The 19,080-nt window shown below is 49.9% G+C and overlaps 1 protein-coding gene across 1 annotated transcript in view; it reads left to right on the forward strand.

Moving 5' to 3' along the window:
• The window catches only part of LOC117047576 (solute carrier family 12 member 9-like), a 93,594-nt gene that overhangs the window by 29,930 nt on the left and 44,584 nt on the right, over positions 1-19,080 (forward strand). The window contains 4 exon segments of the mRNA XM_033150861.1: positions 1,774-1,931; positions 7,172-7,258; positions 18,414-18,485; positions 18,488-18,536. Coding sequence (XP_033006752.1) covers positions 1,774-1,931; positions 7,172-7,258; positions 18,414-18,485; positions 18,488-18,536 — 366 coding nt within the window.

The following is a 19,080-nucleotide window of genomic DNA, read 5'->3' on the forward strand; positions in this document are numbered from 1 at the left end:
AGATTCCACCTAAACATTAGGAAGAACATCCTGACAGTGAGAGCTGTTTGACAGTGGAATTTGGTGCCAAGGAGTGTGGTGGAGTCTCCTTCTTTGGAGGTCTTTAAGCGGAGGCTTGACAGCCATCTGTCAGGAATGCTTTGATGGTGTTTCCTGCTTGGCAGGGGGTTGGACTGGATGGCCCTTGTTGTCTCTTCCAACTCTAGGATTCTATGATTCTTATGCTCTTATGGATCCAAACAGGATGCCAAGGAGCTCATGGTGGTGTACATGGTCCTATCCTTCCCCAGGACCCACAACAGCCCTGTGAGGTAGGCTAGGCTGAGAGGCAGCAACTGGCCAAAGGTCACCTAGCGGGCTTCATGGCCCAATGGGGTTTTGAACCCTGGTCTCCCAGGTCGTAGCCCAATACTCAAACCACTAGGCTGTGCTGCCTCTGTGTTCTTATGTGGGGTGCCCATGCCTTGACCGTACAGAGCATGCTGGCTTACCGAAATGGCCGTGCAGATGCCAGGCCATCTCAGCGTGCTTCTCAAACCAGCTTGATTGGCAGGAATTGACCGGCCAAACGTCTTCCTGCAAGGAGGGGGACGCGATTATCTGCTCGTGTCTGCAGGACAAGCTGCTCTTTTAAGGGCACGGCAGCAAATAAAATGGGGGCAGGGGTGTATGGCAGATTCCTTTGGGTCTGATTTTGATTTGGGCTATGTTCAAAACGGCCCGGCCCTCTGGGGGTATCCCTGACCTCTTGCCGACTCTGCTCCGGGAGGGAATTCTGCACAAGAGCCTCACCAAGGTGGGAATCAGCTTGTCTCCTTGGGACACAGAATCATAGAATTGTAGAGTTGGAAGGTCATTAGTCCAACCCAATCTTTTGCCCAACATGGAGCTCGAACCCACAGCCCTGATATTAAGAGCCTCATGCTCTGCTGACTGAGCTCTCCCAGTGGGTTTGGAAGACTCCCTCTGGGGGGTCTGGGCCGTCCCTGTAATGGACTGAGAGCAGAAGGCACTTTCGCCCAGCAAGTGGTCCTAAGGGGCTCATTTTGGAGCCTAATGGAGCAGGGAGGGGGCCAGGGTTCCTCACCCAAGGCAGAGGGGGTCATTTCAGATGCTCAGATGGAGAGGGACTGGCTGGAGTCTGGGATGGCAGAGCCGTAGAGGGCGACCGGCCTGGTTCAGCCAAGCTGTCTCCTCCAGAAGCACACAGGAGCCTCTTCCGAGCTCATGCCCAGATGGAAGATGGGGTCATCACTCTGCGGCAAAATGTCCCTATGACATCTTCTGTTTATTTGTAAAATTGCTTATAGGCTGCTTTTTCATTTTAAAAAAGCACCATAAAATCGTAGAATTGTAGAGTTGGAAAGGGACCACAAGGGACATCTAGCCCAACCTCTTACAATGCAGGAATCTTTTGCCCAACGTGAGGCTCGAACCCACAACCCAGAATTTAAGAGTCTCGCGCTCTGCCGTTTGCAACAAAGAGACAGGAACAGACACCAGTCGACCAGTTTCCAGGGATTCTTTAGCTGTACTGTAGATTCCTGAATTTCAGGGGGTTGAGCTAGGTGACCCAACGGGTCCCCTACGAATAAACTGTTGTTAAAGGATGTATTCCTTAATTGCCTGCTTGTTCCCGAATCCTGCTTGCGGGTTCCCCACAGGAATCTGGTTGGCCGCTGTGTGAACAGGGTGCTGGGCCAGATGGGCTGTGGGCCTGATCCATCAGGCCGCTGCTACATTCTCACGAGTCTCCACCTTCTCACCCCTCAGGCTCCTCCTGCAGCGGGACTACAGCTTCCTGAGGGACATCAACATCTGGCCTCCGTTCGTCATCATTGGCGTCTACTGCTCGACTCTGTCGGCCGCTATGAGCAACCTGATCGGCGCCTCCCGAATCCTCTACGCGTTGGCCAAGGACGACCTCTTCGGTGAGTTGACCTTCTGCCTGCCTGGGCCTACTTCTTGCGTCAGGGATGCCTTAGAAACGTCTCTCCTTGGCAGGCAGGCATGGACCAACATAAGAACGTATGGGCAAAAAAAATGAAAGGCACAAATACAGGATGGGTGACACCTGGCTTGAGAGCAGCACATGTGAAAAAGATCTAGGAGTCTTGGTAGACCACAATCTTGACATGAGTCAACAGTGTGATGCAGCAGCTAAAAAAGCCAATGCAATTCTGGGCTGCATCAATAGGAGTATAGCGTCTACATCAAGGGAGGTAATAGTACCACTATATTCTGCTCTGGTCAGACCTCACTTGGAATACTGTGTCCAGTTCTGGGCACCACAGTTCAAGAAGGATACTGACAAGCTGGAAGGTGTCCAGAGGAGGGCAACCAAAATGGTCAAAGGCCTGGAAACGATGCCTTATGATGAACGGCTTAGGGAGCTGGGTATGTTTAGCCTGGAGAAGAGAAGGTTAAGGGATGATATGGTAGCCATGTTCAAATATATAAAAAGATGTCATATAGAGGAGGGTGAAAGGTTGTTTTCTGCTGCTCCAGAGAAGCGGACACGGGGCAATGGATTCAAACTACAAGAAAGAAGATTCCACCTAAACATTAGGAAGAACTTCCTGACAGTGAGAGCTGTTGGACAGTGGAATTTGCTACCAAGGAGTGTGGTGGAGTCTCCTTCTTTGGAGGTCTTTAAGCAGAGGCTTGACAGCCATCTGTCAGGAATGCTTTGATGGTGTTTCCTGCTTGGCAGGGGGTTGGACTGGATGGCCCTTGGGGTCTCTTCCAACTCTAGGATTCTATGATTCTATGATTCTAAGTGGAGCCATCTTGGATCAGGGCAGTGACCCACGTATTCCAGCACCCTGTTCCCACAGTGGCCAACCAGTTGCCTGTGGGAAACCAGCAAGCAGGATTTGAGCGTGAGAGCCTTCCTGTGATTCCCAGCAACTGGCTGCCACAGTGTGGGGCAGCGCCCCCCAGCTTCCCTGGACCTCTTATGGACTTCAATTCCCCTCGTCCACAGCCAGATGGAGGGCACCACGTTCGGGGAGGCTGATCCAGGGTACCAGTTTCTGATGGACTGAGTTTTCTAAGCTTTTCCGTTCATTGATAGATTATATTTCTACGCCGCGTTTCGTTCGCACGAATCTCCAAGCGGCTCACGAACGGTAAATAACAACAACCGAGCAGAACATCACAAACGCGACGTAAATCGCATAGATTAATTAACAAATAATCGGTGAAACAATTGCAAATCGCCAGCAGCTCGCAGCAGTCGTTCAAAACGCCGAAAGACAAAAGCATTGAAAGCACAAATACACAAAATGAAGAGCATGTCAGTAGATTGGAAAAAAAACGACAAAAACCAGCAATTCAACAAACGCAAAATAAATCTGATATTGCAAAAGAAAACCAATCAGTGTTTCGGTACATAAATACAAAGCAGAACAGGAATTAACCCACCGCCTTTGGCCTTTTAGTTGCCCTACACACAAATAGACACACTCCGTGCCTCAATACTCTTTGGGGGCTGTTGCTGGACGCAGCTGTTTCTGCAGTCTGGAAGATCCCTAGCTCTGCATGGCAGCCCTCTGCGCCCTCTCCTCCATCCCCTGCTTGGCCCTGCCTGCCTGCCTCCCTGCCTGGCTCTCTCCAATGGTTCCCTTGTTCCAGCACTTGGCCGTCCTTTCGGAGTCCTCTGCCTCCCTGGCGGGCTGCGTGGGTAACCGCCAATCAGGTTGGCTCGCCTTTGCCCTCGCCTGGCAGGGCCTGTCGACGGGGCTCTGCTCCTGGGCAGAGACGTAGCCCACCCTCGAAGACTACTGCCAGCGGGGCAGGGGACATGGGAAGCCGCCTTATATATTGAACGGGGCTGTTGGTACGTCTGGCGCAATATTGTCCACCCTGGCTGGCAGAGGCCTTCCAGGATTTTCAGAGAAGACATGCTTTTGGGAGAGATGCTGACATGGCTGAACCATTAAGCAAAACAAGCATGTGCTTTAGGGCATCAAAGGAAGGGGGAAACCGCACAAATTTTCAATCGCTGGATTTTTTTTAACCTTAATGGTCCCAAATGGCTCAGCTGAGCATTCGTTTTCTCCCTTGGAAGTTGTTGTTGTTGTTCAGTCATGTCCGACTTTTCGTGACCCCATGGACCAGAGCACCATATATTAAAAATCTCAACAGAACCGTATATTAAAAATCTCAACAGAACAACTATGCAACAAGGCAGGCTGGGTGCCTTATCTACAATGTATAGAAGCAGATTCATTACGTAAGATGAGTAATAGTACCACTGTATTCTGCTCTGGTCAGACCTCACCTGGAATACTGTGTCCAGTTCTGGGCACCACAGTTCAAGAAGGATACTGACAAGCTAGAACGTGTTCAGAGGAGGGCAACCAAAATGGTCAAAGGCCTGGAAACAATGCCTTATGAGGAACGGCTTAGAGAGCTGGGTATGTTTAGCCTGGAGAAGAGAAGGTTAAGGGGTGATATGATAGCCATGTTCAAATATATAAAAGGATGTCATATAGAGGAGGCAGAAAGGTTGTTTTCTGCTGCTCCAGAGAATTGGACACGGGCCAATGGATTCAAACTACAAGAAAGAAGATTCCACCTAAACATTAGGAAGAACTTCCTGACAGTGAGAGCTGTTCGGCAGTGGAATTTGCTGCCAAGGAGTGTGGTGGAGTCTCCTTCTTTGGAGGTCTTTAAGCAGACGCTTGACAGCCATCTGTCAGGAATGCTTTGATGGTGTTTCCTGCTTGGCAGGGGGTTGGACTGGGTGGCCCTTGTGGTCTCTTCCAACTCTAGGATTCTATGATTCTATGATTCTATGAGTTTTGAGGATCGGATCAAAGACTTTGCCATTAGAAAAAGAAGGAGAATTTTTTTCCCCAAATACAAAGTCTACAAAAATAAACATTATTTTCCATCTTACTGTAGGGTTAGTTTCATTTCGAAAAATAAGATTTTGTTTTACTGTTTATTATGGTTTGTATTTTGAATTAGATATATATGTGGGCACCAAGATCTTTTAAATGCTTTGGGCCTCTGAAGGTCTCTTTCGGCCCATCAACAGCCCAATAAGCTCACTGGAAGGTGGGGCTGCTTCTTCCATTCTGCCGGGCTCCTTTGTTGCTCTTGCATTTCAGCCACCTTTACCCCACAGTCCAGCTCATGCACCAGCCTTCCCCAACCTGGTGCCCTCCAGGTGTTTCAGACCCAGCCAGAACAGGGTGCAGGGCGGTTGTCTTCATAAACAGAAGTGGCTGGTCTTCATCTCTCCCTCCCATCTGTGCCTGTGTGCTGTTGCATTGCAAAAGTAACAATCATGGTTGATTCAAGGGGAGCCTTCTTCCATATTCAGATTGCCAGCATGTCCCCCTAGTTTGAGTAGGCAAACTAAGGCCCGGGGGCTGGATGCGGCCCAATCGCCTTCTAAATCCGGCCTGCAGACAGTCTGGGAATTAGTGTGTTTTTACATGAGTAGAATGTTTCCTTTTATTTAAAATGAATCTCTGGGTTATTTGTGGCACCTGCCTGGTGTTTTTACATGAGTAGAATGTTTCCTTTTATTTAAAATGCATCTCTGGGTTATTTGTGGCACCTGCCTGGTGTTTTTACATGATTAGAATGTGTGCTTTTATTTAAAATGCATCTCTGGGTTATTTGTGGGGCATAGGAATTCCTTAATATTTTTTTTTTCAAAATATAGTCCGGTTTCCCCTCACCCCACCCCCCAGGTCTGAGGGACAGTGGACCGGCCCCCTGCTGAAAAAGTTTGCTGACCCCATTCTAAATCAAGACATAAAGGGTGGCAAAGAGTTAAATTCTGCCCCCCCCTACCTACCTGTCTCTCATACTAGGGACCCAGTCTGCATCTAGCAGCCCCCCTCCAATTGGTTTCACTTCCTGCTCTGCACTTAAAAGCACATAGCTTGGCCCTGATTAATCCAGGTGGGGTGTGTTTTAGTTGTTTTTTCCCTAATCCATTAAGACAGCCAATTAATTGATGGAACATTTCAGCCTCAACGTTTAATTAAAGTATAGTAAAGGGGGCGTCAACACTCTGCTGTGGACCTGTGCACCTCTCCATGAGGGGCGGGCAGACACCAGCCCTGTGGGATCTACTTTACCTTCTGCTGGATCCCTCAGAGGGAGCCAGGTGCAAATAGAAGTGGCTCAGGCAGGCAGGTGTATGTTTGGAATTAAGGAACAGGGTGCCTCTGAGCACATGCTCATCCCAGGGATCGGAGATCAGTTTCCTGAATCAACTTCACAAGGTTTTTCATACATGCATTTTTTTTAAAAAAGCCTCTCTTGTCAGGGGCATAGCAAGGGGGGGCGTAGGGGGCGGACTGCCCCAGGTTCCATAATGGAGGGGGTGATAAATTATCAAGGAACAATTACTGCCCTACTAGGGCGGTTCATAAAAAACTTTTTTTTAAAAAAATGCCTGCTCCAAAGGTCTTATCTTACTAAACTAGGGATTATATAGCTAAATATGAAATTTCATGCATATCGGTTAATATCTTGACCCTCCTCCACCAAAATAGCTGTTTACTTGGCTGTTTTCCTATGTCGTGAAGGCTGAAATTTCAGTTCAGCAGAGCACTTAATGTTCCCAACCCTAACCCTGTGGAAAGCCATCTAATTAGACTTTAATTTGATTGTGAGATGTTTTTGGGAGGTAATTTAATTATTGTTTGATTTTATACCAGTGTTATGTATCTGATGTTAGCCAACCTGAGCCCGACTTCAGCCAGGGAGGGCGGGATATAAATAAATTTTATTATCATTATTATTATTACTTGTTATTATCCCTTTGTAAGAAAATATGAAATAATGTAAAACCATTTTTGCAGGGGGGGATCAATGGGGGGGGGAAGAATTTTTTCGTACCGGGTACCACCTGACCTTCCTACACCTCTGTCCCTTGTTCCCTGCTCCCAATTACTATTATTTATCTAATTGCGAGTGGTTTTTGCTATCGTTGCTAGCATTAGACAATTGGGTAGTGCAAATTACCGGAGATCTATCAGCAGATTCTGATCTGCCTTCCGCGCATTGCTGCTCCAGGTGGTCACTTCCCCTGCTCTCTCTTGCTCGCTGTCTCTCTTTAATAAACACCAATTTTATAGAAACCCTTGTTCTAATGTATTGTGCTGCCTCTCTCTTATCCGTTCCCCTTCTGGTAACGAAGGCAAAGTTCTGGGGCCGGCGACGCGGACTTCCCATGACGGAAACCCCTGGATGGCTGTGATCTTCTCCTGGATCCTGGTACAGGTGAGTTGGCTCCTATTGCCCTGTTGTTGCGGCTTCTCCTCCTCCTCCTCCTCCTCCCAATGCTGCTATTTTAACCATGATGATTTCTGTTTGGTTTGCATTCATTCCATCCATCAGCCACCCAATAACATTGGCTCTCTGGGCGACGCGCGGAATAAAAGAGATTAAAAACCACCGTCCCAATAAAACAGGGATCGATAGAGCAGTGGAACAAAAGCCAGCAGGAAGCACCTGCCAGGGATAGAATCCTAGCATCCTAGAGTTGGAAGAGACCGCAAGGGCCATCCAGTCTAACCCCCTGCCAAGCAGGAAACACCATCAAAGCATTCCTGACAGATGGCTGTCAAGCTTCCGCTTAAAGACCTCCAAAGAAGGAGACTCCACCACACTCCTTGGCAGCAAATTCCACTGTCAAACAGCTCTTACTGTCAGGAAGTTCTTCCTAATGTTTAGGTGGAATCTTCTTTCTTGTAGTTTGAATCCATTGCCCCGTGTCCGCTTCTCTGGAGCAGCAGAAAACAACCTTTCACCCTCCTCTATATGACATCCTTTTATATATTTGAACATGGCTATCATATCACCCCTTAACCTTCTCTTCTCCAGGCTAAACATACCCAGCTCCCTAAGCCGTTCCTCATAAGGCATTGTTTCCAGGCCTCTGACCATTTTGGTTGCCCTCCTCTGGACACGTTCCAGCTTGTCAGTATCCTTCTTGAACTTCTGGGCACCACAGTTCAAGAAGGATACTGACAAGATGCTTTAGCTGAGGTCCCTGCCTTGCAGGGGGTTGGACTAGATGACCCCCGGGGTTCCCTTCCAACTTTACGACTCTATGGTTCTATGATACAACCCCCAGCACTAGAACCAGTGTTGCGAAACTGAGGTCTGGAGAATTGAAAGCATAACAGCAACCGTCAATTAATATAGAAAGCCAGTGTTCTCAAACAGGGAGGGGGGGGGTCTGCCTTGCTGTCCCTTGAAGGTGGGGAACTTCAAGCCCAGGGTGGCAGTTGCAGAAGGGAACAGACTGGATCTCAAAGGGAAATGTAGATTTCTCAATGGGGACTACAAAGGGCCAAGAAGCCAGGGACGCAGAGACCGGGATATGGGCTCCGTCTCCTCTTTTCCATGCTAAATATACCCAGCTCCTGCAAGCGCTCCTCATAAGGCTTGAATTCCAGACCCTTGATCATCTTGGTCGCCCTCTTCTGCACGTGTTCCAGCTTGTCAACATCCTTCCGAAATTGTGGCGCCCAGAATTGGACACAGTATTCCAGGTGTGGTCCGACCAAGGCAGATTAGATCAATACTAGTAGTTCCCTTGATCTGGACACTATACTTCTGTTGATGCAGCCAAGAATAGCATTAGCTTTTCTTGTTGCTGCATCACACTGTGGACTCCTATTAAGCTTGTGGTCCACTAAGACCCCGAGATCCTTTCCACATGTACTATTCAAAACAGGAACAATTTGCAGGCATCCCATCCGTATCGAGAGACAATGGAGCGCGCCTCTGGGAGTGAAGTCTAACCGCTGTGTTAGCAACGCCGATGCGACCTCCCCGAGGCGCAAGCCTGGGCCATGTGTATGGGGGTCCTGGGCTGCCCAGACAGCAAGACCCCCCCCTTCAGCCTCGCTGATGGGGGGTCCAAAGGAAAGCAGAGCAAGACGTTTGGCACCAGCTTGGCTGCAGGAGTTGCTGGAGGGAGGTGTACAAGGCCCCATCCAACTGCCTAAGGGACTCCGCTCCGGATTTGTGTAGGGTTTACTCCTGAGCCTTTTCTTCTCCCAGAGATATCATGCAAAGCAGCGGGTAACTTCTGAGTGGATAAAGAAAAGCCCCCACCCACCCACACGCACACACTAGAACTCGTGAAGCTGAATGTTGGAATATTCAGAACAGATTAAAAACTCTGAATACTGGAGAGCTGGAGAGCACAGTAGGGGAGAGAACTCTTGTGCTGCAATCCTGCTTGTGTGTTGCCCACAGGCACCTGTTTGGCCCCTGTGAGATCAGGATGCTGGACTAGATGGGCCATTTGCCTGATCCAGGCGGGAGGGCCTGCCTTATGTTCTTATGCTGAAGTTCATTGTTTCCTGCCGATCATTTTTCGTTACGGTTCAGACGGTGATGGTGTCCTTTCCTGTAAAATAATGCTTAGGTTTCCTCCTTATCGGCATCTGTTTTATGTTGTCATTAGTTGCCTTTGGGGGGCACTTTGTTCAAAAGGCTGGTTAGGATTCTTTTTCTAAATGTGCAGATGAATAAATGCATTAGACGGGCGAGACGGGAGACGCGGATCTGAGCAAATGTTTAGCTGAGGAAGGGCAAGGAGCGGGTCTGGTGTCTCTGGAGCCGCAGGCAAGACTGGCCTGGGATTGGCTTACTGGGATGATGCATTCATCGGGAACAGGCCTCAGCTCTAAGATGCAGGAAGAAGAATGCCGCTGGAGAATGTGCAGACTGCATTTCCTCCGTCGCTGCATAAAACCAGTATGCACTCAAATGCAACTGAGGTTTAGGCAGCTGGGCTTGCTGTTAAGAGCAGTTTGAGCCCCAGAACCTTTTTCTCTTTTTGATCTCATAGAATCATAGAATCCTAGAGTTGGAAGAGACCACAAGGGCCATCCAGTCCAACCCCCTGCCAAGCAGGAAACACCATCAAAGCATTCCTGACAGATGGCTGTCAAGCCTCTGCTTAAAGACCTCCAAAGAAGGAGACTCCACCACACTCCTTGGTAGCAAATTCCACTGCCGAACAGCTCTTACTGTCAGGAAGTTCTTCCTAATGTTTAGGTGGAATCTTCTTTCTTGTAGTTTGAATCCATTGCCCTGTGTCCGCTTCTCTGGAGCAGCAGAAAACAACCTTTCCTCCCTCCTCTATATGACATCCTTTTATATATTTGAACATGGCTATCATATCACCCCTTAACCTTCTCTTCTCCAAGCTAACCGCAGCAAAGAAGCAAGTCTTGAAGGAGAGGCGAGGAAAATATGTTGATGAATAAAGAGTGTGCTAAGGAGGCTATCTCATGCCTCAAGGTGTGACAGGAGGCATGTGGAGCATTCAGCATGAGGACTAGAAACTTTGGAAGCTGTTGCAACAAATAGCAGCAGGGGCAGGGTGGGAGCCACTAAGATAGCCCTGGGGGGTGGGAAGGAAATGAATCCCTTTCCCATCAAGGCCTCCTACAAAATGGATGGCCCCCTCCGAGATGGTAAAATTGCAACTGGGGCTGGGTTGGAGAGAGGCAAGGCTGTGCGAAATAGGCTTTCTGTGAAGGGAGAAGCGGATTTCAGGGTCAGATGTTACCAGAGAGCGAATCGAAGTCTCGGCGATGTTGTGGTTTAGTTAGGCAGGGAGGGCAGCAACCTGGGAAAATATTGAGTTGGAAGCGACCCCAGGTTTCTTTTGCCCAACGCGGGTCTTGAACCCACAATCCTGGGATTAAAGAATCTCATGCTCTACCGACTGAGCCATCCTTTCAGTCAGCTGAACCAGGACCCTGAGAGACACACAGGAAGAAGTCTCTTATCCTGAACCGGACCTCCGGTCCACTTAGCTCAGGACTGTCTATGCTGACTCTCGGCAGCTCTCCAGGGGTCTCAGACCAGGGGCATTCTCATACCCACCTGGCGATGCCACTGGGGGATTGAACCCGGGACCTTCTGCGTGCAAGCCAGACGTGCTACCGCTGAGCTACGCCTCTTCTCCGAGTCTTGCCTCGCAGCTCCAGATCCTGGCCATGACAGAGAAGAAGAAGAAGAAGAAGAAGAAGAAGAAGAAGAAGAAGAAGAAGAAGAAGAAGAAGAAGAAGAAGAAGAGTTTGGATTTGATATCCCGCTTTATCACTACCCGAAGGAGTCTCAAAGCGGCTAACAATCTCCTTTCCCTCCCCCCCACAACAAACACTCTGTGAGGTGAGTGGGGCTGAGAGGCTTCAGAGAAGTGTGAATAGCCCAAGGTCACCCAGCAGCTGCATGCGGAGGAGTGGGGACACGAACCCGGTTCACCAGATTATGAGTCTACCGCTCTTAACCACTACACCACACTGGCTCTCTCTTAACCACTACACCACACTGGCTCCAGAGGGCGCCAGCTTGGGGGAGGCTGCTGTAGGCCCTATGCCACCTCTGCCCCGGATTGTGGCGAGGTTTGGGCAGCTGTTGCAGGCCCGGGGGAGAAGCTGGGAGGGGTGGGAGGAAGAGGGCTTGGCCAGGGAGGGGGTGTGGAAGGAGGCAGTGAAGTGAGCAGGCGCACGCCGGACATGAGATATCCCTATCAGGGCTCCGTCGGAATTGTCCCAGGTGCATTAAACAATTGGTCCGACGCCGCATGCAAGCCTTTCAAAGCGAGATGCCCCCTCTCCGCCTCTGAGAGAAGGATTGCGCGACCCCCCCCCCCGCAAGACTCCCATCAGCTTAATCTGCCGGAGCTGCCGTCTCTCTCTCTCTCTCCCCCCCCCCCCAGCTCCCTCGGTCGCACAGGCGTGCGCTGCTCCGCCAAATTGGACAAATACATGTAATGCAAAAAAAATTGCCCCATTAGCCGGAAAAGAACATTGCGGTGCACTCACAAAAGGGGAGGGAGCCATTAGGTGCTTCAAGCCCAATTGAAGTCACCATGGATCAGATTCAATGGCTGGCGACAGATGCGGCATCGTTCGCTGTGCAAAAGACTTGAGGGGGTTTTTTTGGGGGGGGGAGGGAGGCAGCGCTTGCTACATGGTGGAGCTTGAATGGTGCCTGGCTTTCCTCAAGCTGGAGGATAGCAGCGACCGTCAACTTAGGAGTCAGTAAGCTTCTTAGGCCCAGGTCCCATTTTTTTGAAACCAAAACATACATTTTGGGGCCCTGTTTCTTAATCTTTCCCCCATATGTTTGGTGCTGCTCTTGCAGCCTACCTGGGATCAGTGGCACAGCACAGCATAGGTTCTGGGCACCACAGTTCAAGAAGGATACTGACAAGCTGGAACGTGTCCAGAAGAGGGCAACCAGAATGGTGCAAGGCCTGGAAACGATGCCTTATGAGGAACGGCTTAGGGAGCTGGGTATGTTTAGCCTGGAGAAGAGAAGGTTAAGGGGTGACATGATAGCCATGTTCAAATATATCAAAGGATGTCGTATAGAGTAGGGAGAAAGGTTGTTTTCTGCTGCTCTAGAGAAGCAGACACGGGGCAATGGATTCAAACTACAAGAAAGAAGATTCCACCTAAACATTAGGTAGAACTTCCTGACAGTAAGAGCTGTTGGACAGTGGAATTTGCTGCCAAGGAGTGTGGTGGAGTCTCCTTCTTTGGAGCTCTTTAAGCGGAGGCTTGACAGCCATCTGTCAGGAATGCTTTGATGGTATTTCCTGCTTGGCAGGGGGTTGGACTGGATGGCCCTTGTGGTCTCTTCCAGCTCTAGGATTCTATGATTCTATGATTCCAGATAGGGGAGCTTCCCACAGAGGAGGCCGTTTGGGACACCCGAGAACCAGGTTCTTATTTCCTGCATGCCCGTAATTGGGTAGGAGAGCGAGGACACTGTCTTGTCATAGAATCATAGAATTGGAAGGGTCCCAAGGGTCATCTAGTCCAACTCCCTGCAATGCAGGAATCTCAACTTAAGCATCCACGGCAGATGGCCATCCATCTCTGCTTAAAAACCTCCAAGGAAGAAGAGCCCACCACCTCCGGAGGGAAGACCATTCCTCTGTCAAACAGCCCTTATCACCAGAAAGTTATTCCTGTTGTTTAGTGGGAATCTCCTTTCTGGTCACTTGAATCTATTGGTTTGGGTCTGGAGTGGAAAGCAAGCTTGCTCCATCTTCCATATGACAACCTTTGAGATACTTTCCTCGACCTTTTCCAACACTTCAAGTTCCCCACCTCTGCTTCGTTGTATGAAAGCATTTGTATGCCCTGCTTCAGTCCTAAAAAGCTGTACACACTTGCATGAAAACACAAAAAGACCATGCAATTAAAAAGACAATAAAACTGAAAACAATTTTTAAAAAAAACCACCACCAACATAATCAGCTAGGAGGGAAGAAAAACAACTGGGTGAGATATATATACAGTATATAAAGGTATGAACAAAAGCTTTAAAAGGGAGCGAGCTGATAGCCAGCCCTATCTTGGGAGGGAACACCACAATATATTGGTTTATTAATCGTTGCTGTTATGATTAGCAGTTTTTATGTCACGCTCCAATGAGCTGAGGGTGACGGCCATTGTCTCCCCTTTTATATTCACAATAACCCTGGGAGGTAGGTTAGGCAGAGAGGGGAGAGAGAGCAACTGGCTCAAGATCATCTTGGGAGTCTGTTTTTGGCATTCCAGGCATTTTGGACTACAACTCCCATCATTCCCTGCTACCCAAGACCCTTTTCCCCTAGAGAAGCCAGGGAGTTGACGTGGGATCTTTAGTGCCAGGACCGAAGAGGGGAGGTGTAAATTGTCATGGCCGATCAAGCCAAACCGCTGGGATGGCTCAGTTGGTAGAGCACAAAGCTCTTAATCTCAGGGCCGTGGGTTCGAGCCCCGGGTTGGGCAAGAAGATTCCTGCCTTGCAGGGGGTTGGACTAGATGACCCTCAGGTCATCTTTTCAGTTTTAGGAAAGAGAGAATCTGCTATCTCTTAACTCAGTGTTTTTCAACCACTGTTCCGCGGCACACTAGTGTGCCGCGAGATGTTGCCTGGTGTGCCGTGGGAAAATTACTTTATGTATAGTCAATATAGGCACAGAGTTAAATTTTTTAACATTTTCTAATGGTGGTGTGCCTCGTGATTTTTTTCATGAAACAAGTGTGCCTTTGCCCAAAAAAGGTTGAACAACACTGTCTTAACTGTCCTAATGTTTACTCAGAATCTCTTTTCTTGTCATTTGAATCTTTTGGTTCAGGTCCTCCCCTCCAGAGCAGCAGAAAACAAGCTTGCTCCACTTTCCATGTGACAGGTTTTCTGATAATCCTATCACCTCTCAGACCAGCTAGTTCTTTGGCCTGATCCAGTAACCAGTTTTTTCTTAAGGCCCCCCCCCCCCAGCTGTTTCTATTTGGCCTTTCTTGGAGCTGTGATACCACAGCCTCAATCCCCCTAACGGGCAGTGATAGTGTCCCTGGCCTAGCCTTGCTTTCAGCAGTGGCTCTTTTACCTTGATGAGCAGCTAAATGAATTATAAATCAAAGGCAAGTGCCAGGGGAGGGGGACGGGAGGGGGGGGGGGGCTCCATTACAGCGGCCAGGCACGATCTCCACTCGGTGCACACTATTAACTCGCAACCAGCTGAAAACCCCCAATTGCTTAGATGGTCTGCATAATCTCAGCCTCTTCCCTGGCTTCCCCCCCCACCCCTGCCAAGCAATGATGGCATGTCGGGTGCACTCCTTGCCAGCGGGAGGGGGGCTGTGGGGGTCCAGGGCAGCAGGGAGGGGGCCACCTCTTAGTGGGGGAGGGCACATGCACAATCCCTGGCATCCCCTGTTGAAAGCATCTTGTCTAGCAAGGCTGGGGAGGGGCTTTTAGGGGTGAGAACTGATTTGCCAGGACATGGGAGCTGCCTGATGCAGTCACACCTCCGTTCTAGCCAGCTCAGTGCTGCCTGCACTGACTGGCAGTGGCTTTCCAGGGTTTTAGAAGAGAGGACATTCCCAGACGCTGCTAGGAATTGACCCTAGGATGCGCCACCGCTGGTATTACAGCTGTTTCCCATAGCACTGAGCCCGACTCAAAATATCCTGGCAGGAGATCCCTGGGACCTTTCTGAGCGGTTGCCGTCTGAGGTCTTGTTGCAGGGTAATGTCTCCTTCCAGCAACTCCTGCAGCCAAGCTGGTGCCAAAGACATTGCCCTGCTTTCCTTCGGCCCACGTCAGCGAGGGGAGGGGGGGGAAACCAAACTCAGGCACCGATTGTTATTATTAAAGAGTAGTTCACATAATCAGTGGCTGCGATGGAAACAGTTACAGGTGTGTATCTGAAGAAGTGTGCATGCACACAAAAGCTCATGCCAAGAACAACTTAGTTGGTCTCTAAGGTGCTATTGGAAGGAATTTATTTTTTATTTTTTGTTTTGTTTTGTAATGGAAGCAGTTTGGGGACATGAGGAAGTGAGCCCGACTTTCCCCATATTTCCCACTTGGCTGCAGCCTGCTGGAATGGCTGGTGCCAGTCAAGGGAGAGGAACCTGATGGAGCTGTCCTTGTCGCTCTCTCTAGGGGAATCTTTTGCCTTGTGGCGATGCCTGCTTCCCTCCACTGATGCCCTGCCTGTTTATTTGAAGGCAGCCCTGTTTAAGGAAGCTTTTAATGTGTGATATTTTAATGTATTTTGATTTTTGTTGGAAGCCGCCCAGAGTGGCTGGGGAAATCCAGCCAGATGGGCAGGGTATAAATAATAAATATTATATTATTATATTTGCAAAGCGATCAGATGCATTGCACAAAGACTCCTTCAACCTCAAGTGCTTGCTCATCCCCCCAAAACCCCACCAATTGTTCTGTTCCTGGAACTTTTTCATGCTCACGGATGTAGTGAGCAATATCTGAGCAATATCGTAGCCAGTTACCAAGGTGTTCTCTCTCTGTGTGTGTGTGTGTCCCAGCATCCTGATGTTCCAGCAGCCTCCTTAGTATGACTAAGGGTACATTTGCGCTGCCAGCTCACTGCCTCTTTCCTCCTTGAGCTCTGCTGGAAGGGCTTTTGTCCTCTCCACCCCACCCCCCACCCCCATAGGGCACGATGCTCTTCACCAGCTGTAGCTCAGTGCTGAATTGCTGCTGAAGGAAGATCCTGCGGTAGATTTCCTGATGTCCCCCCCAGGACTGTTCAAAAGAGGCTCTGTGAACGGCCCTCCTGAGCTGAGCTGGTTTGGACCACAGCATTGGAGTCAAATCCACATTCCCATATCCTGCATAGAAGGCTGCCTGATTCCAAGCCAGGCAACCTGGTCCATTTTGCTCAGTGTTGTCTACACTGACTTCCAGTGGCTCTCCACAACTGCCAGCCCATGGCCTCTGCATGTATATGTGCCACAGACTGGTTGAATGCAGACTCAGCGCCCGGGGGGGGGGGTTGGTGGTGGGATGACACTGAGTGGTCACAGGGAGAGGACGGAGAAGGTTGGGAGGAGGAGGAGGAGGAGGTGGTGTCGGCATAGCTGTCAAGTTTCGGATTTGAAAATAAGGGATCAGCAGTCTCACCTATCCCGGGGACAGTCACATGTCAGTGGTGGGCGGAGCCAGAAGCAAAAAGTGGGCGGAGCAGCAATGTAAACTCCAAGCGGGCTCGGGCTCGGAGCGGAGCAAAGAGGAGGGCAGCCATGTGCTCCGCGCAATGGAGCCCCATCGTCTTCTTGTCTGATCCCATCAAAACAGGACAGGAAGCAGCAGCTGCTCAAAGGCAGCCAGGCTCCGCCCGCCAGCTAACCCTATTGGCCGGCTGAGGGGCTCGGCGGCAACGGGTAGGGGCTGATGCAGGGGAGGAATACACCCCCCTGTAAGCACGGGAAACGGCTCCCACTTGCTTTGAGGGCTGAGGCTTTTCTCTCCAAGTAGGCGAGGTCTTCCCACCCAGTCCCTGGCCAGCAGGGGAGAGCTGCTTTCATTAAAAACGGGAAATTTAAGGGAAATAAAAATAAGGAGAGCAGCGGGAAACTGCTTGAAATAAGGGAGAATCCCGGGGAAAACGGGATACTTGACAGCACTGGGTGTCGGAAGCTGAAGGTGTAACAGGGTTTAGTGAGCAGGAAGAGGCTGTGGCAGAGAGAAGCTCAGAATGACAGGCAGAAGCTGAAGGTAAGGCGGGAGGGTGGCAACACAAGAACGGGGCCTTCTCTGCAGTGGCTTCCCGTCTGTGGAACGCTCTCCCCAGGGAGATTCGCCTGGCGCCTTCATTATACACCTTTAGGCGCCAGGAAAAACGTTCCTCTTTAACCAGGCATTTGGTTGATCCGATTTACATCCTATGCCCTTTTAAAATGTGTTTTTTGTCGGGGGGGGGGGGTATTGGGTTGCTGTTTTTATTTTTATTATGTATTTTGTGTTTTTATATCTTGATTTTATTCTGTGAACCAACCTGAGACCCCCGGGTATAGGGCAATATATTAATAATAATAATAATAATAATAATCCAGAAGTCTGCAGTGGAGCCAGCACCTGCAGGGGTACATGAGGGTTCCTGGAACAAGCAGAGGAATGAAACGAAATGTGTGTTTAAATGTGGATTTTTATGCAGATGATGGGTTTTCTAAAATACATTTTTTAAAAAAAATTAATGCCAAAATAAGGGCAGAATGAACCTGTTTAGAATTGGGATCCATGCGGACACACCTGTTCATCATTAGTAGGAAGGCAAGGGGTAAAATAAATGCTATGAAATATTTTGCGCGGCTGTCTGGAGGGCGACTTGATGGGAGAGAGGGGGTCTGCATGAAGTTTTTGGCTGCTGAATTGTTTCCCAAGTAAGCTGCTTTTGTGTCCAATGTTTTAACTGTAGAATCACAGAACTGTAGAGTTGGGAGGGACACCGGGGGTCATCTATCCCAACCCCCTGCAAGGCAGGAATCTCAGCTAGATCATACATGACCGATGGCCATCCAACGTCTACTTAAAAACCTCCAAGGAAGGAGAGGGAGTCTGTTCCACTGTCAAACAGCTTTTACCATCAGAACGTTCTTCCTAATGTTCCTCCCTAATAATAATTATTACAGCATACTCCTGCAGAACAGCAGCTCCCCAACTTTTTTCCGACCCAACTACCCTTTGGTTCCACAAACGCAGTGCCCCCTTCCCTATAAAAATAGCAGAATAGCAGCCTGCATGACCCACTGAGGAAGATAATAACCCAATAAAACAGTAGCAATTAATTGCACATTCATTCAGAATCCAATTAAACTGTTTAGTTTAATTAATTCAACCAAGTGGATGAACTTGATTCAGAGTCTAATAACCATTTGCAACCCAGGCAACCCCCTTGCCCCCCTCCCCGAAATCCACCCCACCCAGGAGGAAATGCCACCCAATTTGGGAGCCACTGCTGCAAACCATTCTGAAGCTGGTTATATAAAGATTTTAAGTAAGCAAAGTCCCCCATCACCTCTATTTACTTGTGCTGTGGAGTCCGCAGTCTTCCGTCGCCTGTCTCTGACCGCCTCTCTGTTCTCCATCCCTCGCAGCTGTTCTCTTCTCCGGCAAGCTGAACACCATTGCCGCTGTGGTCACCATCTTCTTCCTGCTGGTCTATGCCACGTGGATTTGGCCTGCCTCGCACTCGACTGGGCGTCTGCCCCGAACTTCAGGTGTGTGGGCCTCTCCGTGTAGGACCTGGGGGAGGGATTCAGCCGGCTGGCGGGAAACCGCCGGGACCATAGAACACCGGCCCTGAAAGAACTACATTGGCTCCAGTATGTTTCCGAGGCACAATTCAAAGTGTTGGTGCTGACCTTTAAAGCCCTCAACGGCCTCGGTCCAGTAGACCTGAAACAGGGCCGTCTTAAGTAAATCCGGTGCCCTGGCGCGAAGATCTCTCCGGCGCCCCTTGCTCTCCACCGGGCAGAGCCAGGCGCAGCAGGCAGCCGGAGGGCGCGGCGCGGGGGACGCCGAACTCACGCTCCGCCGGCAGGGCCAGGTGCGTGCGGGGGCAGCCAGAGGGTGCGGAGGGGTGGGTGGGGACGCTGTCAGCTGTGCTCTCTGCCTCCGCCTGCTTGCCGACAGCCTCCCCGCGTCCGCAGCCTGAGACCGCCGCTTCAAGTCCCTAAGTCCCTCGTCTGGGGGTTGGTTGGGGAGGAACGGGGCGAGGGGGAGCAGCCAAAACGAGAGTACCCCTAAATCGCCACCTCCTGC

The sequence above is a fragment of the Lacerta agilis genome, chromosome 5 (genome assembly GCF_009819535.1).
Source record: "Lacerta agilis isolate rLacAgi1 chromosome 5, rLacAgi1.pri, whole genome shotgun sequence".
Lineage (NCBI taxonomy): Eukaryota > Metazoa > Chordata > Lepidosauria > Squamata > Lacertidae > Lacerta > Lacerta agilis.